Source organism: Rhea americana, unplaced genomic scaffold (assembly GCF_003343005.1).
Source record: "Rhea americana isolate MKP2758 unplaced genomic scaffold, rheAme1 scaffold_3, whole genome shotgun sequence".
NCBI classification, from domain to species: Eukaryota; Metazoa; Chordata; class Aves; order Rheiformes; family Rheidae; genus Rhea; species Rhea americana.
The window spans coordinates 298,140-323,787 of NW_028186423.1; the positions used below are offsets into that span (position 1 = coordinate 298,140).

At 37.6% G+C, this 25,648-nt stretch overlaps 2 protein-coding genes across 4 annotated transcripts in view; one reads left to right on the forward strand and one right to left on the reverse strand.

Moving 5' to 3' along the window:
• LACC1 (laccase domain multifunctional purine nucleosidase 1) overlaps window positions 1–21,189 on the reverse strand; it is a 29,866-nt gene extending 8,677 nt beyond the window's left edge. The window contains exon 1 of one of the 3 annotated variants that reach the window (XM_085309439.1): window positions 21,180–21,189. The gene's annotated coding sequence lies outside the window, so the exon portion shown is untranslated. Of the gene's footprint in view, window positions 1–3,059; window positions 3,248–21,179 lie in introns of those variants that run through there. The other 2 variants (XM_085309438.1, XM_085309440.1) reach the window with 2 other exon arrangements.
• On the forward strand, window positions 8,647–16,762 carry CCDC122 (coiled-coil domain containing 122). The gene is made up of 4 exons (XM_085309549.1): window positions 8,647–8,760; window positions 10,948–11,346; window positions 12,480–12,596; window positions 16,613–16,762. Exons 1-4 carry the CDS (start codon window positions 8,647–8,649, stop codon window positions 16,760–16,762), a joined length of 780 nt encoding a protein of 259 aa, XP_085165675.1.
• Window positions 21,190–25,648: the final 4,459 nt, after the last annotated feature.

A 25,648-nucleotide genomic window follows, 5' to 3' on the forward strand; every position in this document is an offset into this window, starting at 1 on the left:
GAATCAGAATTATTCAGTATTTATTTAAATTTCTCTACTACTCACCTACTTCATTTTTTTTCCAGGTCAGGGATAATGAAAGGTTAGTCTGCAATACTAGTTTTATTGGTGCAATTAATCTACCTTAAGATAATGAATTGTCTTGATTTCTGACATTGGGCATTCCTCCAGCTCCTGTGAGAGGAACCAAATACAGAGGTTTTAACGCTCTCAGCTTGCTGGTATTGGTTTCCACAAAATTGGGGAGAGAGGGGAAATTAAAACAACTATCCCCAGCATTATATCTGCTACCCCTTCTGGCTGTGRGGGTGCTGAGCTGTGAACACACATTTCACACAGGCCTTCACAGGATTTTTAGCATTTTTTTCTATATTCCTACCAAAAGTCTTGACTTCCTGACTTCTAACTGCTACCTTCACATGATAGCATAGTTCTTTTATCTGCGAACACAGGCATGGCAACAAACTTAGCACAGGATACTGAAACTTTATTTAGTAACACAAGCAATACACACAAGAAAATGATGTATACTCTGCACAACTTCCTGTCTCAGTTTCCTCACTAGGCTACTGGCATTCTTTGTTCTGAAATCAAGACTCATCAAGATCATCCAAAATCATCCTGTAGCTCATTGCTTGTCTAGTGGTCCATAGTGTACTTCCATTTTTGTTTTCTTTTTTTGCTGAACTTTGTCAATCTAAGCCCTGCTAGGTAACCTATCTGTGGAAACCTGTCCATCCATCTCTTCCTCTTTCTTTTGCTCTGAGACTTTATTTTATATATTCTGTTAGAAACATTTTATTTTTTTTTTCTCTATCTTTGATAAGTTTTCCTTTGTTTCCAGTGCAAGCCTCCTGCAGAGGTCTGGAACAAGACATCAGCTCCCTTTTCTTTCAGGAACCTTGAATAGGTGGCTATTAAGGTTCATTGACTAAGTACTGTGCCTGGCCTAGGAGGAATATGATACAGCTTCGTCATTAGTGTTTAGATTCGTTTACAGTATTCATTAACACCACAGTTTTTTGTGGCACAGTAACACATTGTGTCTGAACATAGATTAATACCCTTGCAGGAACAAAAGTATTAATTATTAATATAAATGCATTGTTATTAAAAGATTTGAGGGTCTTCAAGTCCTTCAAATCTGCTCTGCTAGCAGAGCTAACCATATTATGCAACATCTGGCACTATCTTCCTGTCACAATTCCCCATTCTCCTATGTGTTCTGGCTTCACAGCATTTCACTGTCCTGCGGAAAAGCTTTGTACATGAATCCACTATGGTGGACTTGATGTCCTCCTTGGCATTTTATGATTGACAATGGATTTCAAGAGTTTCTACATTAAAATGAGAGGTCGAAGACCTTTTTCATTTTAACAGATTCTCTACTCAGGGTAGGTTTTATAGAAAGCATTTTTTATATTCTCCATTTTTYTTTCACCTAGACTGGAAGGAAAATAATTCTAACTCAAAATGATATTTTCTTCTCTGTGAGTTGTATACTTACAAAGATTAATTTATCAAAATGGCTGAACTGAAAGTATCAAAATATGACAGCAGATAAAAGCATCTGCCAAGGGATTTATAACTCCTGATTTTCCTTGGAGTATTATTTACACAACTGATAAAAAAAATGTAGAAAAAGCAGCTTGCTAAGCATACAGTGTTGAAATGGAGTGATGTCAAAGATTATGACTTGGGAAATCAGGAGATTTCCTTCTTTATCCTGATTATCTCTGTGGGAGGCTTGTAATTCAATGACAAGATCCCAATGTAACTACAGCTAATAACTCCAACAAAGATAGTACAAGCAGAGGTGTAGAGGAAAAACAAATTATTGCTCCACTTCGCATATGTCAATAGAGCAAGGTTAGTAGAGCTAATTGCTGTCCTCGTACTTCCCCAGAAAAATACCACTCAATAAATGATAGACATGTTTGCAGAGGTAACTGCTGGCACTGTTATTAAGCTATGTGTGTATTGCAAAAAATCTACAGGGGCAATTATTGGGATGTACACACAGAAATCATGAGGTTGATTCATCCTCATATCCTTCCAGGTTTTCATCATGGTGCCCCACTATGGTCAATAGTGTCAGAAGTACATTTACTTACAGTCATMATAAAACTTTTTGACTAAAAAAGTGACTTCTAAGTCACCCACACAAAACCCTTCTCAAAACAAGGCTCAATGTGCAAAGCAATGTTAGAATGAAAAATGTTCATGGCTATTCAGATTTTAAACAACTTAAACTCCACAGACCTAAGTTTCTATGGAATATCTCACTATATGTAACTGTATCAGAAAATGTTAAGTGTATTTTCTAAAGAGCTGCTCATTTAAGTACACAATGCAGGACAAATACTTGCATCAACTTGAAGCCAAAGCCACCCATTAGCTGTTTCGCCCACTCTGTGAGACACTGTCAGTACAAAAAGGTGGAGAGTAGAAAGATTCTCTGTCACAGACTTCAAGAAAAGAAAATCAAAGAAACGGATAAATGAAGGGAAGAGCAGAGAGGACAGGAAGAACAAAAAGCTGAAAGTGAATATAGAAAAGAAACAATAAAATATATAAAACCACATGACAGAGAAGTACCAGATCAGGGTAGAAAATTATATAAAAATAACTTTCAAAAAACCATGAAATCTAATTCTGAAWGGTCTCTGTCAGATGAGAAAAGAACGCTAGCAATTCCTGCATCTTTGGATCCTGCTGGTCACCTTATTTTCTCACAGAATTTCAGAAAAATGGTAATTTTGACAAAATGAAAAAGGCAAGATATATTTAACTGCCAGCAAGAGATGCCCAGAGAAAGAAAGCAGGCCATTAAAGCAGTCCAAGCAGGCAGGATTTGAAAGCACACTTTTAACAAACTAGTATATTGCAACAACCACGAAGCTGAAAAAAAGCATTAAAACTTCTTAAACAAGGTTAAAACAAAACACTGCCTCCTAATTTAGGGTTATTTAGGCAACGTAGAAGAAACAGAAATCAATGCTTACATTAAGTGCATGTAGYTTTCATAAATAAAGTTTAAAATGCAGATATTTACTCACACAGGTAGGCAATCCCTTTACACTCTGGAAATCATCTGATATAAACGTACATTACCAGCTTTACATATCTTAATTTGCACCGTCAGTTTTCARCTGATTCGTACAAGATGGAAATTCCACTTCTGGGTAAGACTGGAGTGGGAACCTGTATTTCTTCTTCAAGATGAGACCCTGCTTTGTTGCTGTCACTAGCCTCAGGAAAGAACAAACTGTGCAGAAAGGCACCAACATGATTAAGTGCCTGGGTAGCATTAAACCCGGAAGCGGTGTTAACCCTGCCATGTAACTGTTGTAATCATACGTGCAAATGCATTAGCTTTGCTGAACCTCAGACAGATTCAGAAATTTTCAGTATSCTGAAATAAGAATAAGAATAWGAATATGAATACAAATAAGCCATGGCAAAACTCGTGCACACAGGAAAAAAGTGTCCTTTTCTAAAAGGTAACTTCTGAAGGGTTCCAGTGAAAGATCTGGCAGGCAGTCAAGAAAAAAAACATACTTAGAAGGACTAATGCTGAGAGAGAGGTTATGAGAGGCCTTCAGGGTCATAGGCCAGAAATGAGGAAGACAGTTTCTCCTGAGAGCAGGAAAATACGAAGTCATTTTCAAAAGCTGTCGCTAAAACTGGGCATTTTTTTGTAACTGGACAGGAGTCTGTATACTCTATGGAGCTCTATTAAAAAGTTTGAATATTACGAATATTATGCAATGGTCAAAAAGACATGGAGAGGGAATGAGGAATTTGTATCAGTTTCTCTAAGAACCACATGATAATAAATACATTTTCTCAGTGGTGATTATTACTGGCATAAACCTATATCTCTCCCAGATCAAGCCTCTCAGGTGTCTCTTGCCATTTTCCCTCCTTTTTCTGCTGCGCTGTGCTGGAGCCGCTGCTAGATGGAAGGGATGAGAGCTGAACTGACCTGGCTTTACCACCCAAAGGGAACCAGCCCGGGTATCTTGTCCTTCCTTCACCCAGACATCACTTTTCATGAAGTGTTATAGTGAAGACCTGTGGAAAATCTGTCGAGGATTTTGTGATTGGCAGAGTATGTGGTAGCAGGCTCAGCATGTGAAACTACACACTGACCAAATTTCCGYCAGGGCCAGACATGCATATTCCATYTTGTCAACAACGTCTAGCTGCTTCCCGGGCAGAAGCGGCTCAAGGTTAGTACAGCTGAGGTAAGGAAATAGTTCCAGCAGATTGAAGGCCCCTTAGGAACAACGAGTCGAGTCCTGCCCGTGAGTCTGACCTGTGCGCCCGACCTGTGCCTCCAGCAGMCTCCCAYTGGCAATCCCTCCTCACAGTTTCTGGGGCTCTCCATGCAGGTTGTGGTGTAAGTCCTTTATTAAACCTATCCTGTTTAACCTCTTATGAACCTTGAGTGTCTCTCTCCGCTGGCATCTGACCCTCTCTTGCCCACCTTGTGGTCACGTTTGGCGTAGTCAGTGGGATATTGGTGTGGAGCTGCCTCTTTGGGGGCAAAAGGACAAGGAAAAGAGTGAGCCGCATTCTCCAGTGGCCTGATATGGGTTGGTGGGCACCCATGCCTTGCAGAGTGGCAGGGTGGGTCGCCCCCACAGCATGGCTGGAGCTAGAGAGTGGGCAGGGGATAAATTCAGAGTGGCTCGTGGAACTGGTTTCCAAGCTCCAACTGGAAAAAGCAGGGCTGGCGACACAAAAAGCAGCAGGGGATTTGGAGTGGATCTTCCTGACTGTGCCCTGCACCCAGGACAAGATGCTGTTGAGAAAATGCCAGCTAATTGCGCAGTTGGAAAGTGATCTTGAAGCTGCTAAGGAGGCTTGACAAATGACCAAGGAGGTTGCGACTGCAACTATGGATTAGGCCGAGAAGCTGGAGCATCAGTGTGCTGTTTTGACCACTTGCATTGGTGGCTGGCAGGAGGTTCGTCCCCTGGCTGTGCAGGCAYAGGTATGAAAAGCAGACTGGGATCTGGGAACTTGGGATGGAAACATCTGGGACTCCAGCGAGACCCCAGCTTGGACAGACACAGAGCACAAGGCGGGGGTAGCTGCCCAGCTTATGGTAGAGCAGCRGCTTTCCAGATTGAATGAAGTCAATTTGCAAGGGATCACAGCTACCTTTAAAGTATCAGAGCTGCAGGATACACAGGGCCATTTCAGACAGAAGACTCATGAAAGGTTATTAGAGTGGCTGTTAAGGCTGWGGGAGGATGGGGCAGAGGCAGTTTATTTTACTGGAGAGGAGCTTGGTAGCTGCATAACACCCTCTGCACCCCAGAACAGCAAAACCAAAGTTTCCCCCCTCCCTAATAGAGTGGGTGCTGGGTGCAGCGCGATTAACCTGGCTGACTGCCACAGACATCGATGACAGGCTCACCAGGCGGACTTCTTTCGCAGCAGGGATAAACTAGCTTTGACAATTAGAAATGTTGTCCGGAATTTATTCCTCCGACTTTAACGGATCAGGTCCTCATGAGCAAAACTATACGGATTAAGATGCTGCAAACTGCCCTCTCCCCATCTTAAAGTGATGGTGCTGCCTACAACTGGGGGTGGGACCAGTACAGCGGGGGAAGTTGCAGCACTGCTGTCTCGGTTAGCAAAGGCATCCTCTGTTAGCAGAGACAGGAAGTCAGGAATCAGAAGGGTAAACATGAAAAAAAAAAGAGTGAGTCATAGCACTATGTTCCCAGACTTGCTGTGAGTGGCCATACTGTGTGACAGTAAACCCCAGCACAGAGCTGCAGCCAGAGCAGCACGCAGCCACCAGAGGTGTGGGAGCTGGAGACACTCATGATCCTGCCAGCAGCATACACAGAAGAGCAGCTGCCAGCGGCWCAGAACAGGCCATGCAGCGTTGCCCCTGTTGTACCTGCTTAGYTCTGCAGTGGTTGAGGACCAAAAAGTGTTATATCCAGAAGTGCAAAAGCCTGGGGAGGTGCGGAAAGCTGATAATATCGGACCCTTACCAGCAAGCCAGAAGCACAGATAAGTCCTGACTGCTGTAGGTACCTGCTATGGACTATTGTATACCTACTCCACACTCCATTCACCACAGCTACCCAGGCTCACATCATTAGGGCATTAGAAACTTGATTGGGTTGTATGGTTCCCCTGTGGAAATCCAAAGTGATCAGGGTGCTCATTTTACAGGGAATGACATTCAAAATTTGGCCGGAGAGTGAGGAATGGCCTGGTTATATCACACACCCTACCATCCGCAAAGGGCAGGATTGACAGAGTGAATAAATGGGCTGCTCARAGAGAGCTGTGCAAACTATCCCTTACTGGTACAGGAGCAAAAACATTCATCAGGCAACTGCCTGYTTCAATGACCAACCACTGTGTGACTCTGCCCCATGTGCTCACTTCAAAGGGGAATCCACTGTGCAGCCACATGTGCTTAGAGTGCAACGGCTGTACCTCCAAGCATGCCTCCACAGGTGAGCTCTGCCCAGCAGTGCAGGGTTGGGTCTGCGACCATCACACAAAGAAATAACCCTAGAACCAGAGAGCTACCATCCTCTGAATATGAGGYTGGTAGCCACCATACCTCAAGSGTATTATAATCGCATGGCGCCCTGTAATACTTTGGCTCTCTGGAGGTGGACATCRTTGCAAGGGTCATTGACTCAAACTATCTTGAAGGAGTGGAGGTTGCGATTGGATCCCAACCCCTGTGGTGTACACAGAGAGATCAAATAGCCCAACTGATTTATGAGTGGATGGGGTCCCCAATATCCAGGAAGCAGATTGCTTGCAGCCCCCTCAGCAACCATGCAGTTCTGGTCTATAGRGCATGCTGTGTGGGTGCATGATCTGCTAAACCTGAGCAGTTGGAAGGGGAAATTATTGCTGATGGGCCAGGAGACATCCGCCTGGTACTAATCAAAGGGGAAAGTGTCTCAGTCTATATCCCCTCTAGGAGACTCTCATCCAGAGAACTGTGACCTGATCAATGTGCTGAGCGGAGCCACAACACTGCTGCTCTCCATCTCAGCCTTGTACACTGACCACAGTCAGGCCTGAAAGACGGACCAGCACAAGCTTTTTGTTTCCTTCAACTAGACCAAGAAAAAAAAAAGGAAAAAAAAAAAAAAGATTTTGAGATATTTTCAGCGCAAAATGCTGAAAAGGCCAAAGGAAAAGGCCAGAAAATATTCAGGCTACAAAAGACTATCGAGAATAGAATGCCAAACTGATATTACTTCCCCAGCTGTAGTATTATATTCAGCTTTGGTCATCCAATTTCAAAGCAGAGATGAAAGAAACTGACGGTATCCAGAGATGAAAAACTCAACGACAAAGATTTAGGATTTCCTTTCAAGACAAAAGTGAAAATGTTTTAACCTGCAACTCATAAAAGAATGGATGTGAGAGAAATTTGTTCATGTAAAGTGAGCAGTGCGAAATGGGCCGGGCAAAAACTGCTAGCTGGGGACATGTTTCTTCTTGCTCAAGGGGGTCACTGAAATTTATAYGCACATCAAATATTGACAAAATAAGATAAACAGAAAATAGCTCTTAACACAATGCATTAGACAACTGGAGGAACTTAAAACACGAAAAAAGCTTATTAAAACCGTAAGGAAAATACTCTCGGCTATTTGTAATGCCAGCAGCCAGGATGCTCTCGCGAGATGCACCCGAGAACCGCAGCAGCCTCGGGCCGCGGCCCCGCACAGTCGCCGCTCCACCAGGCGTCACAGGGGCCACTCTCCCTCCGCCTCCTGCGGGCACAGTGCCGCCGCCCCTTCCCTTCCCTTCCCTCCTTTCCCCTCCCGCAGCTGGCCGCAGCAGCGCCGCTTTCCCCTCTCAGGGCCGCCTTCGGCCCCGCCCCCCTCCCTTGGCGGCCGTTGGCGGCCGTTGGCGGCCGTTGGCGGGAAGGAGGGGGTGGGCGCCTCCCGCCCTGAGGGGGTGCGCGAGCGGCGCCGCGGGTAGGCGAAGGCGGGACGAGGGGGCGGCGGGCCGCCTTCCCTTGGTGTTCGCGTCTCATTACGCTTCGGTTTCTGCCAGTTACTTTGTGTTGGTCCTGAAGATACACATCAGTCTCATGTATTATATTCCTGAGAAAGTAGTGCCACCTTATCTGACAGTGCAGATTTTTTACACTTCTAATCACGCAGGTGATCTTTACAATCTTATCAATTTATGATTGATTCAGTGTGACGATTTTTTCGGTTATTTTCTGTCTTGCATTAAAGATACTGGATAGTTAACGGGCAGTTACAGTATGATAACGGCAATAGTATTGTAMGTGTTTGGGCTAAATACAAAGGAAGTGGATGCCCTTAGAGCTATGACTATATTCACAACCTGAGGATCTGTCCTGTGAAGCAGCTGGGAGAATATTGTAATACTTTGTTTTAAAAAGCTTTACAAGAAAGAGTTTTAGTTCTCAATCATTGTCTTCGAGTATCCACCCATTAGTGATGTGTTCTTGATAATAAAAAATGAATCAAATTATGTATTGAGTTAGGCTCTTATACAGAAGTCCTTAATATTATTCTCTTTCACTAATATTAAGGCATTAAACTGAACTATGATAAAACAATTCTTTTATGTTCTTACAGTTCTGCCCTTTTGTGTAAAATGGCCGAGCAAAATTCTCCATCACTAATTGAAGTGGTAAAACAAGTKGGAGAGCAGCAGCATTCACAATCATCAGAGATAGAAAAAAGCAAAACTGTTCTTTTCCGGTTGCAGGTACTAAGCCTTATTTAGAATAGTTAATTTGCAATACTTTGMTTAGATGGAGTATTCCTATGAACAAGAGATACTAACCGTATTTTGTTTCTTTGGGGTGTTTGTGTCTAAATTTAAGGCAGCTACTCTGTTTTTGTGAATGGCACTTGCACTTTGCCAGAACTGTGTGTGTGTGTTGTTAATACATAAAGTTACATCATAACTAAAAGTTTATTGTAGCAGGTTCTAGCATAAGCTTTCATTTTTTGTATTAAAAAAAAATCCCACCGAGATAGCTCCCTCTAAGATAATTGGTACAAACTTAGAGCTCTTTAAATTTTTCAYGTTGATTTCCTAAGACGTGAATGGGGAAAATGGAGTTAAAAGCATCTTTTTGACAGATTTTGACTAGGTTATATCATATTTCTTAGCCCTTTTTTTCACAATACATTTTTTTCTCCATGGTTTGAAGTAGATGTATCTTAAACAGCCATTAAATACAATTTTTATTTTCTAATTGTTTAGGGAACAGTAATAGTCACATGTACTTTTCCTTAAGACTATGTAGTCATTTCTGTTCTAATCTCTTAYAAATATTGTTGAATTTTCAATTATCATTTGAGTTTTTGAGACCAAGTTTCTACTGAGAGACATACACTTGTGGAAAACCATAATAGCGTTCAGGCATTTCTGAGAATGGGAGAATGGAAAAGGACATAGTGATTTTCTATTGTAAACATCTCCAAATAATCCTTGCATCTGAAATAGCTGAGGTTTGAAATTTTTCACAAAGATAATTTCTCCTAAGAGGCAGTGAAAAACTTTATTCCTTATGTATCTAAATATCTTGCCACACCTTTCAAGAATCATTCAAGAATCAAGAATTTCTAAAAGAAACTTAAGATATCATAATATAGTATGATACTGTTACAAAAATTAATGAATGAACTGTTTAGGCAGATTTTGTTTTTAATAAGCCATGGAACTTCAAAATCCTAGATTCTTAAGGTTGCTCATTTCCTTTCTTCTTCTGTCACGTTTTCTTTCTCCCCTCCCCCCCCAAAAAAATAAACACTTTGGTAATATTAACAAATATTAATGTTAATAAAACAGGTTAAACAATTAGAAACTTAAAAGTCAAAATGCAGGACTGCTTTTTCATCTTTAAGTCTGTTCCATTTGTACATTCACAGAAGGTATGTGAGACAACTTTCTTTTGAAAATTTGAGATTTTTACAATTAAGRTCTTTTGCTTGCCTGTTCTTGGTAGATCGTGGCAAACGCTGATAAAACTCCTACTAAAATTGTAACTCAAGATTTCAAAATTAAATATTATACATCAATAAAGGATACTTTTTATTCTTTAAAGTTAATAAAGTTTTAGTATATTCAAGACATTCAACAAGAGACGTCACACCACTCATGACACTCCAGTAGGGAAAATATGATGGATGTAATAAATCATGCTACTAATCTTCTCACTTAATGCACTACTGTTGGCTGGTACTTAGGGTGGGTTTCGTCGTAACTAATTTATGTCATCTGCAAGGCTGATATTAAGCCTGGATTAGTCATCTAGGCTCTCTCTGTAGTCAACAGAGAGACAAACAYTTCTGAGATGGCAACTGAGCTCTCCCATCTTAGGCCTCTTATGATGGGATGAAACACTACCTGGGAGTGTCCACTTCTCATGACTGAAGAAACATAGGCAGCAGTTAAACTAGGTGCTTAATTCTTACAGGGTTTAAAATATCTAGATTAATCTTACTCTCAACATAAAAGATTAGTTAAGCTCAGTCGATGCAAATGCCATTCTGTGTGTTTGTATGTGTGTTTGTAGGTGTATTTTGTGCAGTTAGCTATTTCGCAGTTAGCTATTTTTAGTATGATTTGAATTAAAGCAGATGCCTTCTCTAAACAAACATKAAAAAACTTATGTAGATGTAATATAGCACAACCTACATATCTTGTGAATATGAGGAACTTAAAGTATTTTGAAGGATACTTTATCTCATATTTTAGACTTATCTTTTATGTCAAAAGGGATATGTCTAAGGCAGTACTTTTGCATTATATCTCTAGTATCTTTCATACAAACCACATTAAGCAAATAGAAAGGAAAATGATATAAACTATAGTGTTTAACTAGATACCTAGGATCCTCTCAAATAAAAAATACTCTTAAGTGAATACTGAAATATTTTACAGGCTAAATTTCAGGAGCTTGAGAAAGAAATGGAGTCTATTCTGTTAGAAACAAAGACAACAGAAAGGGAAATATATCAGCAAGAASATGCCATAGAAACGACAAAATATCATTGTGAAAGTCTGGAGGCCCAAGTCAGAGCACTCTGTTCTGGAAATATAAGGCTGAAGCTTGATGCAGAAACAGTGCAAGAAGAGTTCCAGATGATGTTTGCAAGAAATAATGAATATCGTGAAAAAATAAAGGCTCATAAGCATCTCTTTGGGGAGGTGGAAAGTAAAATGCCAGTTATGATTGAACTTGCTAAAAAGCAAGCTGTTGTTAAAGAGCTAAAGAGAAAGAAGGAGGAGTTAATGCATGATCTCCAGAATCCAGAAGGATCTGTTATTAAACAAGTACAGGTACTGTATTTCCTCTTTGAGTCTTCTCCTTTTCTGTGAAATATTTTTGGCATAGCTTAACTAATATGCTTATTTTGTCAAATATGTATACCTTAATGATAGATTAACTATAGGGAGTATCAATTACTTTACAATGCTGGATTAATTGAAGAAATTAAGACTTCAGCTAAAAAAAAGAAGTCACTGTTTTCTGCATATTGTGGTAAAAGATTCATCTTACATGATAGAATGAACTCAGCTATGAAAAATGTTACAGAGCTGTAAATTAAAATGTATCATTGCCAATAATACTTTGCGGGATTCTCTGGGTTGTTGGATAAATTTACATAAACTTTCCAGAATTGTCTGGATCATAGTGTTACACTTTTCATTTAAGAGTGCAGTGTTCATTTAGCTTTGTTGTCAGGTGACAAACTACATTTGAGCTATGTGCCAGCAGGAGGTAGATATGTTAAGAGCATAATGGAAAAGAGGAGAGAAGAAAATATATTAATTTTGGTATTATAGACTCTAACACTGCTGTTTGTACTTAATTGCAATACTTTCTAACAACTGTAGAATGTAAGAAGTTTTCACTGCAAAACTTTGCCAATATTTGAGCAAACACATATATGAAGTTGAGCTGGAGTCACAAGTTTGAGCTCTGAAGCAGCTGTCACTACTTAAAATCTGGTGTTACTGTGTTAAAGTAAATTGATGAAAATTTGGTTGTACAAGTAAATCTCTAAACATTGATAAATAAAGACTCATTAACATTATATTTCCATATGAGAAAAAAGTTCTATCTCAAATAATACAGTGAGTGTTCCTTGATTTTCCAATAAATTGAATTTAAACAATGTTAAAATCACCAAAATGAGTTAAAATTCCTGTGCTGCTATAGTTGTTTGCACATTTCAGATCAATATACTTTCTTAAGTACCTAAAACTCTATAATTTGCTAAATTATCAAAAATTATTTTAAGTTAAATTATTAAATTKTGTATTATTTTGTGTATTAAATTGTGTATTACACCTTCATCTAATCTTTATTAATGAAATGACTATTAAAATGTGACTTTTTKATAAGATGAATAAAAGTACTGTACAATCATTTAGAGAGTGGATTTCTATGTCCTAATTTACATTTGCAGGAAGAAATTACATTTATAAAAAGGGAAATCACAGAAGTGAAAGAGTTAATCTATAAAAAAACAGATTTGCTAAAAGAAGAAAAAATACTGCATGCTAAGCTTAGGAAAGAAATCGAGGTAAGTCATTTGAATAAAATATAAATTCAGTCTCTGACAGAATGGAGACAGTGCAGATGAATTTATGAAATACTTTACACATGGTTTCTAGCCATACACTATTCAAGCATATAAAGCAACAGTATAATCTCAAATTCTTCATATTGTTAAAATCTTTCTAAACTTCAGAACCTAACTGCTATCATGAGAAAAATTGACATGAATACTTTTCCTCAAATTTTTTAAGGAGTTCAGCTGCRAACTTTTAAAATAATGCCCTATATACGAAGAGGTCACTGAATGGTAGATAGTAGAACAGCATGAACAATTTTTATTTCTTTAAAATTTGAATTTGTAATATTGAAGTAATTTAAACCTCACCACTGTCTTGATTATTCATGACCTGTCTTATGGTTCCTGATAATTCATCAATGGGACAATCAATTGCACCAAGAAAATGGCCTTCCCATGAATCTTCCTAACTCTAGCTGACATTAAATTAGGGAAAACACAGCAGCTCCTAATTATCTGTCAAGATAAAATTCTGATGAATAGTTAAAACTCCCTCTTTAAAAATAATTGAACTATAYTTTATATTTTGTTCCTTACTAAAATTCTTTGCCTGTCTAGAYAGTTTTTAGCCTGAAAGTTTCACATCATCTATCTTGTTAGTTCAAATAAATACCACAAAAATTAATGAGCAAAGCCTGATAATATAAAGATTAACTGATCTGTGGTTAGCTATATTGTCCATTGCAAAATTTAGGAGGAAAAAGAATAATTTTCCATGATGAGGAGCAGGAGAGAATTCTCAGAATGATGGACAAAATACAGCCACTTTAAAATAGGTCAATTCTGTTCTTCAGCATCTGAGAAAATATTTTATTATCAAAGCAACATCCTCCTAAAAAAGATCTCTAAACACAAAGTTCAATTAGGCAGCCTAAAAAAATGTTCTGCTTTTATCAGAAACAACTTAAATAGACTGAAGGTTAACTTTATTTTGGTTGCTTGGATTGTAAGATCTTTGTGTCTCAGAAGGAAGCAGAATTAAAAATCTAATCAGGTTATCCTTTTAAGTGCTGAAAACTTTCTGGCAAGCAGGCCAACTTTTGATRTACCAGCTGAGAGTGGACAGGCAGAGACATTAATACCCAACAGTACTCAACACAGCCCAGGAAAGAATACTTAAAGCAAATGTGGGGAAAAAGTAAGATACTAGAGACATGAGTGARGTTTCGCTGAGCTGCAGGAATGGGATTCAGCTCCTGTTTGCAGACACCTAGATGCAGCTGTTTGAATGTAGGTGACTGCATGAGTCAGCCAAGTTTGTGCTATTATCTATGGAAATGCAGTTAGTAGAGTTGATGGAGTCTGGACAGCAACTCCGCTGGCCAAATGTAGATGTTTGCATAGGGTAAGCTGCGTAATTTAGTCTTACTAGACTTTATATGCTTTTTTGACTAGGTCTCTATTGATCAAAATGAGAACTTACACATGGAGCTCACGTGTACACCTCTAAAGTTAGGTGTCTTAATCTGCAAACTGACCCCCCARTCGGAGCTTGTTGTATGACTTCTACATATCATGGGGAGTCTCAGCTTCTAGCACAGCATGGATTAAGAGTAATTGGTCTCCTGTCATAAATTTGCCAAGAGCATTTGAGTTCCCAGGTTTCTGACCCTCCCAATACACACAAATAATCACATTTGATTAATGAGTTTGTAATTGCTGTAGAACATCTGGAGCCTTGATTCAGCAATGATTTTAAGCACTCAAGTCTGTGCYTATATTCCAGAGCACTTAAGTGTCTACCGAATTCCTACTGAAGCCTTGCTAATGGCTAAGCTGGTGCTCAGAAAGAATAAATTGACCCTCACAGCCCTGTTGCTATCCCTTTGCTTCAGTATTGTTTCACATTCCCTACAAGTGTTTACCTAACTAAGCATATTGTACAGGAATGTGATTTAGAATACCTTTCTAAAGCAGCTGAATTTTGGAAAATCAAGGAATTACTGATGAAATGTCTTTCTGCAAGGAAACATATGCCTCAGTTTTCTTTCTCCAAGAGAAGTGATTTGACATTTCAGGCTAATTCATGAATTGTACACATGCTTTGTAACTGAGATGTTTCTCATCAGGCAGGGATAACCATGGATATGTAAGGTGGCTCATAGACCCTGTCCCASTCTGTTTCCTGAGCGGCAGTACCACCACTCATCTTTTGAAGACCAAAGTCAGGATTCCCAGGATTGGATAGGAGTGTTAACAATAGATGATGGTTATTACCTGTGTAGGAGTAAGGCATCAGTCATAAAGACTAATTCAAGAAATCCATAAATAATAGAAAATGAATTGTGATGTAAAATAATATGAGAAAGAAAGCTCAAAAGACTGTCTRTTTGCCTGCTGCACCTCTTCCTCCACTTTAGCATGTGCCTATATTATTCTTGACAGATTTTGTCTAATTTATTCTTAAAGACCTCCAGTGGTGGACATTCTACAACTTCCAGGGTATTTTTTTCTAATGATAGCTTATATGTATGCAAGGTCAACATGTTAGTGCTCTCTGCCTTAGCAGAGGTGCCAGACAGTTCCCATTGACACTACTGGACAGGGATGTAAACTTGGAGTATTGAATGCTCTACTGCTTGGACCRTCTTCATCCATGTTAACAGATTGGGCTGTGTTTCCCAACTGGCCTTTACAGCTCCCTAAGCCAGAGCCTCCAATTTCTTTCACTTTCTTTTCTGTTCTCTCTCCCTCAGCACCATGCAAACCTGCAGACCCTTGCTCAATGTTTTGCTTGCTAGTTTTCACTCCATGCTATTTAGTTGTCCCCAAATCAGCAAAGGAGCCCCCTGCTGATCTCCTCTCTGCTGTTTAATGGTAACTCTCTCATTCAGTGAGGATCAGGTCACCTACCACCTCATTCATGTCTTTATTCTGCAATGACAGGATGCACATTTCTAAAGAGTGGATAATATTGATCATAGATGTTTCAGTGTCATACAACACAATCTTAGTGTTGTTCAGATCCTGCAAGTACTTGTTCAGATGACTGAATCTGACAGAATTGCTAGAAAAGGTGTGAAGAATGATGGCAGAGAACTAGGCATCACAAATAAAGACAACTCATCACCAATAAAAGAAGGCAGTGCAATTTATAAAAGCATTAGTGAGGAAGTTACTTAATTATATTTTAAATTTAGGCAATGATAGAAAGTCTCTGGCAATACTATCRTTTTGATGCAGCTGTACACCATTAYTTGTACAATAAATACAGCATAAAAATGTTTCAACAAGCAGACAGAAGAATAATTATACACTACCCCTCATATGCTATTCAAATTAAAATAAGTGAGCCCAAATTTTCATTAAGTGAATACCCAATATTTCCATTTTTACTATAATGAATGTTTCATGTATTTACTCTTCAGAATATAAATCTTCAAAGAGTCTTCAGCAGCCATTCTCCTCCTTCAGCATTGAGGTACTGCATTGTTTCAGTATTGYTTTGCTAAGAACAAAATCCATTACAAAAGTGGAGATGCTACTACAGACATCTAGCTTACCTCACTTRTATTCTAAACTATGCCCAAACACATATTTCAAAGAATGAAAATTTCTCCCATGTTCACTTTTTACTCTGCAGCCTGAAATCTTTGGCATACAAAGTGGTTTTGCCACAGCTATGAGGCAAAACCACTATAGTCAGCTATGAGGTGCTGACTCCTCATAAATGAATTCACTTCGTTTAACTTCAGACATTTACAGAGTAGATACMCCTATTGACATAGTCACTTAAGCTTCCTTACTGAGGAGAAAGAGGTATGGTTCATATTATGCTAAAGGATATACCTAGAGTAAACCTGATAAACTGCTTCACAGATTTATCTGTATCTCTTCAGTACTTATCAAGTGAACATAGATGATTGAGTCAGGTTTCATTTTCTGCACTTCAGATGAGGTGAACCCTACTCTGTAAATATTAATTTACTGGGAAAGCATTTTTGAAATATACTTTATTTTATTAGGTACAGAATAAAAGATATGAGGCTATTCTAAAACGTTTGCATTGCCAACTGAACAAACTTCATTCAAATAAAAGACAATGGCACTGGAACATTCAGCAGATGGAGAAAAAGGTAGCAGAACTAAGAAAGTGTCTTGGAGAGGTGGAGTGATAGAACAGCATGTGAAACTAACAGATAAATCATATAAAACGAGGTAATGCTTTCCAAACAGAGAAGGTTTCTTTTGGAAATAATAGAAATTGTAAAGTAATCCAATAGTTKGGCCAAGGCTAGATGATTTCTTTGATTATTTTTTTTTAAGGTTTTCTCCCCTCCATTTTGTGGCCTAAATTTGACTAATCTGTGCTCAGCCTTTACTGGTTTAGAATACTCCTCTGTTTTGTTACTGTAACCAGAGGCTATTCAGCAAGAACRTATTAATGTTTCCAGGAGCTTTCAGTGTATGGACCAATTTTATCTAAAAGCTCATTTGAAGTCAACCAGATCAGATTTGAGGAGTTCCTTTTTATCTGATTAGACCTTTGAAAATTTGAGATCTGCATCATTTTTCTTCCTGAGAGATTAATATCAGTGCATATTTACATTCTTGGGATACAGATATTCCAGATCCATGTTCCTTATTACTGTGTCCTGTAAGGTAACTCTGAAATCTCTAATTGATAGTCTGTATTTTGTCATGAGGGAAATTCATATAGGTGATACTACAGCTCAGTTGACCCTTATGCGCCAGAAAGTCCTAGCATGGGGGAGAAAGGACRTAGCCTGTCCAGCTATAAGGCCTAGGAACAATTATTCTCAGATGTGAAATTCAAATAAACCARCTTTAACTGGTCTAATATGTATTACTGTAGTAGCTAAAAAAGAGGGGCGAGTAAGTAAAGACCACATTGCATTCAGACATGTGTTTTAAAATGGAACAACTCACCCTCTGAGATGCRTTATAGATGGTTGATTATAGAGGAGCTAAGTGCGTAGAGTATCTTAACTAACTCATACTAACCATTTAACATCTAAGTGATTAATATTAGGTAAGATGACTCATAAAAAAATTAAACATTAAAAATTAACATTTAAAATTCTTGTTAAAATGCTAGCAGACAGTAGACTTTTTCTTTGCTTTATTTTTTATTGTTATATGCTTTGTATGTGAATACTTTCTCTGTTCTTACCCTTAAAAGTTCTGGCTRGATGTAACCTGTACCATTTAACTGTTCCATGAAAGTAGTTAACATTTTATTTAAGGTAGTGGCTTGCTTACATAATTTAATTTATCTTTATACTTGAATATAAAATGAGGATTTTAGCAAATTGAGTATTTATTATTGAACTTACAGTATATGTTGAACTGCCTATATATTGTTAGCTTAGGAAGTCAGAGTTTAAAACCCTATACTATTATTGTTTTTGTTAGGACATTCATATATTCGCATGCTTTTATATTTTGCCTTAATAATTGTTTTCTATAATATAAAGTGAGTCATGAAATATCTCACAACTATTTTAGACTCCTAAGTTCATTTGGCTTAGTTATTTTCCTTTGCAGTGTTATTAACCAGGTTATTTTTATAACACTATAATTTAGAAATAAAAAACTCTATGCTATAATGACAGTAATGTAGTATGAATAATTTTTGGAGTTAAAACATTTTTAGCCTAATTTAATTTAAAAGATAAAGAAAGACATCTTTAATCCCTAAACTTAATCCCTAAATTCCCCTGCCTTTCTGTTCTGGTGTGAATCATACATTCATTGCTTATGAATTCAGAAAACACCATCAGAACATTAAGTCTAGTGTTGTATATAGTACATTACCATAACATTTGAGCTGTTTATTCCTACACACAACAAAATAGTTGGCATTTGATTCAGGTTTATCTTACAGAAAGAAATCTAGACCCRAAGAATCAGAGAATTTACTGCTTTATTGGTAGTTTTAGTGATTACCTGTCCTTCTTTTGTTTTGCCTAATTTCTGATTTGAATTTATTCAGCCATCCAGTGAAATGACTATACTTTGTATAAGATACTTTCTTTCTATAAATATATTTAYACTCTGTTATCAAATACTGTCTGTATCTTTTTGATAAATTAAGTAGATCAAGCCTTCCAAATTCATTGASTGTCAGATTAGGATGGGATTAAACGGAGTTTAGTTGATACTTATCACTTCTGACAGGTTAGTTTCTCATCAGTCACAATAAAGTGATGAGAGAAAGTCACAGGGTTGTAGCAACAAAGAGCAAGTGAGAAGCTTAACATTTCTTATTGCTAAAATCAAAAGAAGATTAGCTCAATGTATCTTTAAAAAAGCAGAGTAATGCAACATCCAAAAATATCACCCAAGGTTTTAAGATTAGGTGYTCTTAAATATGCCTTTTATAACTTATTTTGTCTAGGGTTTTATTTCATTTCTAATTATTTCTGAACCAGAGCAATCAATGCTCTAGGATATACTTCTTATTAGCTACACAAATTAATTTAACCAAATTTACTTTGACACTTACTATCATATTAGCATATTTATAATATCACAGTTTAACATTGCACTTTATTACTAGCTGAAAACAATTATAGAAACAACTCAAACCTTGTAATTTAACCTCTCCATTTTTCTTTTTAACCAATGAAGAAGTTCTTTCTGTGTAATAGGGCACTTTCCATGTATACCTGCAACACRATTCACTCATATCAAGCAAATACTTTATTCTTAAATTGTCTCTGTCCTTCTTTATAAATTTCAGTAGGGTTCTGCATCTGAAATTACTTTTATGGTTCTTTTGTATATTTTCTTAAATTGTTTAATATCATTTAACAAAAGTGAATGCAAAACTGTACATAATATTCTCATTAGTGCTATATTCAGAGGAAAAATTGTTCCCTTCCTCTACACAGACTTTCCTGTTATCTAAGGTCTAAGGATTATAATACTCATTTTTGCTCTGTGTTTTCCAAGAGAGCTCATAATCTGAACCTTTTCAATGGACTCTGGCTATCAAAAGTGTGCTACCCTTTTTTTTCAGTATATTCCACATTCTTCTACCTCAGTGTAAAACTTACTTTTTCAATATACATCTAGAAATGGATTAAGCTTATCTGAATCGCATCTAAAATGCTAACTACGGAGGATTCGCCTGCTTTGCCTTATAGCTGAATTTGCTGTCAAGAGCCCTGGGTTCCCTCCAACTCATGTCCTGGTAGTTGTGCAGGCCAGAGCTACTGCATACTTTAACCACATCCCTCATACGAACAGTGGGAGCTTTGGAAGTTCAAGCACATTTCAGCTTTCCTGCCACAAAGTTAGGTATATGTTCAAGTGTTTCACGTCACTGAGTGTGTCTGTGCTATGTGCAACTTACTCAGCCCTCATTTTGGTGTTATTAACAAATTATACTGGAACTGAGTTTATCCTTAATTCCATATCAAATAAAAGTAATAGTGTTGGTCTGAACACAAGTCCCTGTGGAGTCCTACTACGAATACCCCTATTACACATTGCAAGTTTGTTAACAATTATCTGTGGAAATGTAACTACCAGCTCTTCATACATTTTACTTAAGCTATATTGACCATATAGAATATGAGCTTTTTAATACAAATGTTGTGCAGTACAAARTACACCATCTTCCAAAAAGTCTGTTTCATCTCTGAAATAGGATATGGACTCTGATGGTTACTGGCGTCACACWTTATTGCCCTAGCTAAATGCCACAATTATAGACTCTCATCCTGCATAAACATATTATGTATGTGTTTAATTCAAGTATCTTGACACCTAAGTTGATTTCATTCCTCATCTTTGAAGCTTTGACTGTGCTCGGTCCCTGCTAAAATTGCAGGAGTTCAGTCACTGAATATGGCTGAAATTTGTATCTGGTTGTTTTGGTTGATGCTAAGCATCATTTTACAGGATGAAATCTGTTTTACACAGTTCTTATTAAATAGAACTCTTTTCCCACATGCAGTAATTTACAGCACTGCAAATGTAGAATTTTAATATTTAACAGATAATAGATGTAAGGAAAGCATAAACATTTGATAGTGAATTCCTGTTCATCAGGAAAATAGTCATCTGAGGAAAAAAAAAAAAAAAAAACTTGTCTGAAACAAGGAAATATAAATTACTGCCTTCTTAAACTATTAGCCTTCTGTAAAGGATGTGAAAAAGGAAATACTTTCAACTTTTTATAAAATATCTAATTCTGGCAAATCCTGGCAACCTGCTGAGGCAAAWTTTTCTGGGTACAATGCTGAACAGTAGTAGGTTGATCTCAGGGCATTTTTTTTCTGTTAGCAAGCAAACACAATAGCAAAATGATTTATGATTTTAGGGGAATAACTCAATGAATGCACTTTGTGTTCTTTACACAAGGTTTTTTCCAGCTCTCAGTACAGAATTGTGCTGCCAAACCCATATCAATCACTTCTGAGGACAGATGTTGGGCTAAGGCAGAAGCTTCTGGCTCCAGCACTCTGCAGGCAAGGGGAGGAGGAGGAACTGCCCTCTCTGAACAACAAAACATACAGCAAGCAGTAATAGAGGTGTTAATAAGAACGTGGGAAAACTTACCAACCAGTGAGTCCACCCCACAGCTTAACARGACTTTGTGGCACAGGAAACTGGACCGATTCCAACAGTATGGTGTAAATCAGTAGGAAAATACCAGAGGAAGCTCCACACACTACAGAGGAACAATACGACAATTTGGTCATGTCACATGATGCAGCAATATGTACTAACGGGTGCTAAGGGGAAGGACTTTCCCAGTGCAAAACCCCTTTCACATGACCCAGCAGTGTCGCGAGATGCTGAAGCAGAGGAAATGTRTGAGAAAATATAGAAATATCTACTGAGATCCTTGTTCTCATTTAGGCTACACTCAGTAAAGAACCCAAGAAGGAAGACACCAGTTTTATGTTTTATGCTGCTTTGCCCTTAGCACAGAGCTAATTTGAGTCCTCAGTGACAGAGTCGCTTTCAGAATGCCATCTCTTTCCATGACTTTGTGACAATAAATAATGGATGGTATCCTGCTATGGCTCATATAGGATGTTTTAGAGAGAGAAGAAATACTGGCCGCATCATGTATCAACAGTGTGTCATACAGCTGAGRGTAAAAAATAACTTTCCAAACTCTCACTCGGTTTTCTGAAATATAAGATTTTATAGTATCAAAGTAGTTATTTGATCCTTTGCTAAAATACAGCTACAATATGTAGATCTGAGTCATGCTGAGGCAATGACTTCTTGAGGATTCCAAGCAGCACTGAAATATTTTTTTTTAATTGTCTCCCTTGCAGGAGACATTTGTTTTTTTCCAGGGGCAGGGTTAAGGCAGTGCAATGAACTACCTCAGAAACATGGATGTGGCAAAAACACTTTACAGCTCACTTAAAGTACCAAGCCCAGTTATTTCACTGGACTTTTTCTGTCATTTATAGGAAGCATGTACAGAATCAACAACACAAAGGAAAAAAAAACTATTAAAGACAAAGAAAAGTAAATAAGCAAAGCCTCTACCTTGGCCTCTTTGCCCCCAAAAGAAAGATAATTCCACTACACATTTCCTATTCTGAGGAAAGAAGGAAATAACAGACAGACGAGCCAGGTTTATCATGTCACTTAATATATTCCTGGTTGACAATGGGGAYATAGTACAGTAACGAGTACAGAACAGGGATCTGTGGTGAACAGAGAACCTGTCAGGAAATTACCTAAGTGTCTCCACATTTTGTAGTACATYTTTAATTTAACCTATTCTGGCTTTACATAATTTGGTAAAATCCTCTGTAAATCTCTCCAAGAAAAGCTTTTTAATATCTCATTTTATTAAAATAATGTATGTGTTATATACTTATTGAATAAATGTCACATAAAAGCTTCAGTGTTTTGAAATATACCTACGCAGCATATTTTATCAACATAATAAACCATTTAGAGTGTTTTCAACAAATTTATAAACACTTCCTAAGTGCCACTAGCACTATCAGTTTGTRCTGTGGTTGCTTCTTCTTTTCCTACCCAGAGTAAAGTGTAATAGTTCCCTCTAGTGATGAAATGTCTTTTTACATGGTCAAAGACAGCTTTAGTATTTGTCTGGATTTGATTTACTGTGGGAATAGCAAATTTTTCCACAGAAGCATGTTAAGTATTTCTAATTGATATTTTATTTATAAAAAGRCAGAATGAAAGATCATGCTGAGCACTCACAACTGAGAACAAYAGGAGGATAGTATTTATGTATTTTCTTGTTAATTGTTCTTTTGTTTTTAAAAATCACAAGCAATTTCATTTTAAGCTGGCACATCTTCTGTGTGAAACCACTAACTGATTAAAGACTTCACAAAATTTCCTCAGACCTTTTGTTCTTCTGATCTCAGTTATGAATGCAAACTGCATCTAGAAGGACTTTTTTTTTCCCCTAATGATTAAAAAAGAAATCCTGAGCTAAAAGCAAAACTCCACAAACTTTTGCKCAGTTCACTTTTTTTCTGAGAAGTATCCTGTTAAGGCTTCTGGCTTGTTGAAAAATACACTTCAGAAGGACTAGGTGCTTTCAAAAAGCCTAATAGCTTATTAAAGCTGATTGTGGTTGGTAGTTATGATTTTACAACATAATATAAATCTATGTTTTCTAGCTTTTTAAATAAGCCTGCCTAACCTGGAATCCTTTGAGTTGACACTGGGGTTCTGCCTCAAGTTCAGTATTCTGGAAAGTTTAAGCATGAGGTATGAATGTCATTCCTTGAGTCTCCCAAGATACACAAGAGAAAGGCATCCAGCAGCTGATTCAGATCTTGACTACCCTGTGGCAGAATTTGTCCCTTTCCATTCACTGCAGTGGGATTGTTGTGCATTTACCCTTAACTTAAAAGACTCACTTAAATGCCTACAATTCTGTGATGAGYAAGAGTAAATAGCAGAACCACTTTCAAGACAGGACTTAGGAAAAAAAAATCTGTTTTTTCTCCCTATTAACGCTTCATTTTATGGCTATATACTTTGAAGCAAAGTGTTGTATTTTGGCAGGGGCTTTAGATTTTGGGGAGAAGAAGGAGGAGGTTCTTTCARGCTAACTAGCATGTAGTTATCCACTTCATCACCTTTCCCTCTTTGAATACTGCCACAATATTCTAATCTATTGAATCCTGACATTACAACATTAATGTAAAATTAACATCAATATGCCAYGACCTCCTCAGTCAACTTGGATAAAAGTTATTGGGGTCTGATGATTAAAATTTTACCCTCAGATTTTATAATATCCCTCAGAGTCATTCAAAGACCAGAATACCCTACTCTGGTGCAATACAAATACACTACCTATCTTTTGTTTGTCTGCTGAGTGTATACCATTACTAAGATTTCATTAATTGATAATGAATTTGTATTAGGTTAGCTATTACAGTTGGAAAAACAAATCCATTTTTGGCAGAGAAGCGCTTGAGTATCTAAAGTTTTTTCACAGTTATATCTGTTGATCTAGTAAGAGATATTCCATATTCCAGAAAGCCTTTCTGGGATTCTGCTTACCTAATTTCAGATGTTTATCTTGAAGAAATCTATGTCTGAGCTTAACATTCCAGGATRTCTTTATAGTCATGGAGGGAAACAAGCACTTCTAGGGAGTGTTTCATCTGAATCGTGCCCTAAAATGTCCYATTATTCTCCACTGACTGTAAAGGGAGTGAACAGTGACTAGCTCAGATGTAGTAAATATATTCTTCCRATGTGTAAAGTTTGTTATGTTGAATCCCAGATCTATATCCTTAAGCCATCAGAGCTACAAGTGTCATTAAAAATACTCAAAATTTCTTCTTTTTGTCCTTTATTGTCTTATTGCTAGCCATATATTTTCCTCTGTATTTCCTTAGCTTTCCCTGCTGATTTTCTGGGCTTTAAGCCTGTAATTTATGTCTATTACAATCAATGCCACCTTTTCCATATGTTACAGTGGGATGTGGTAGGAGGTTACTTCAAACAACTGCTTCCATTTGCCRGTGAACTGGAGTAATCTTGTAGCTAAACATTTTCTGTTTCTTGATAGTATAGGGTACTCTCTGCTTTTAAAGCATCCTTTCAGTTTCTGTTGGAGAACTTATTTTCATTTACTTTTTTTTCTGTCTGCTTTTCCCCAGTTAGCTTCATTCATAATTTTTTTCAGTCATGGGAGATTATCCATTTTGCTGTGTCAAGTAGTGTGCGGGAGACGCACCTATCCTATCTTAGACACCTTTTTAGAATTTGATAACTCACACTCTGGTGATGCCTTACCCTTTGCATCAACTGTGAATCTAGATGGGAAGAAATCTAATTTCCAGATAACATGAGGCAATATGGAACATCCCAGGGAGCTAAGTTAGGTGGCATTGCTTTCTAGAAGGGGCTAATTCCCTCTGTTGYTTAGAGAAGAATTCCAGAGCAACTAGTTTTAAACTACTTGAACATGATTAAATTACATGATATAAATCCCATCTATTATMTTCACTTATCCCTCAACAACTCCAGGACAGGAATTAATATAGCTATCCATTGTGGTTACCCTGTATTGAGTRCAGTAATACTTTCTTCATTAAAGGATTGCAAGGAATAATTTTAGAAACTCTAATAAGTTATGTGACCTCCAYGCTACATTTCTGAAATTGAATTTGCCCATGGCAAGATAATTGCTCCCCCACAGTCTTCCTCTCACTTTAGGAAAGTAGTAAGAAATAATTCACAGTTTGTAAAGACTCTTCCATCTTCCCACTCCACTGTATTCTCTTTTCATCTTTTGTGTGTTAACACATCGATCAATTAGTTTCTGAATCATCAGGATCTACAAAACAGGTAGGATCATCTTTGTAGTTCTGCCACCACATTACTCACAACTTCACCTCTTCTTCCAAACAGATTTTATGTAGAGATTTTTAGCACTCCAGTCATGTGAATCATATCACTAGTTACCAATAATGCTTGCATTACTGAGACTTTCCAGTCCTTTCTTTAAAACCTAGACATTTAACTAAGAAAGATGCCAAGCAGTCTCTGCAACTGAG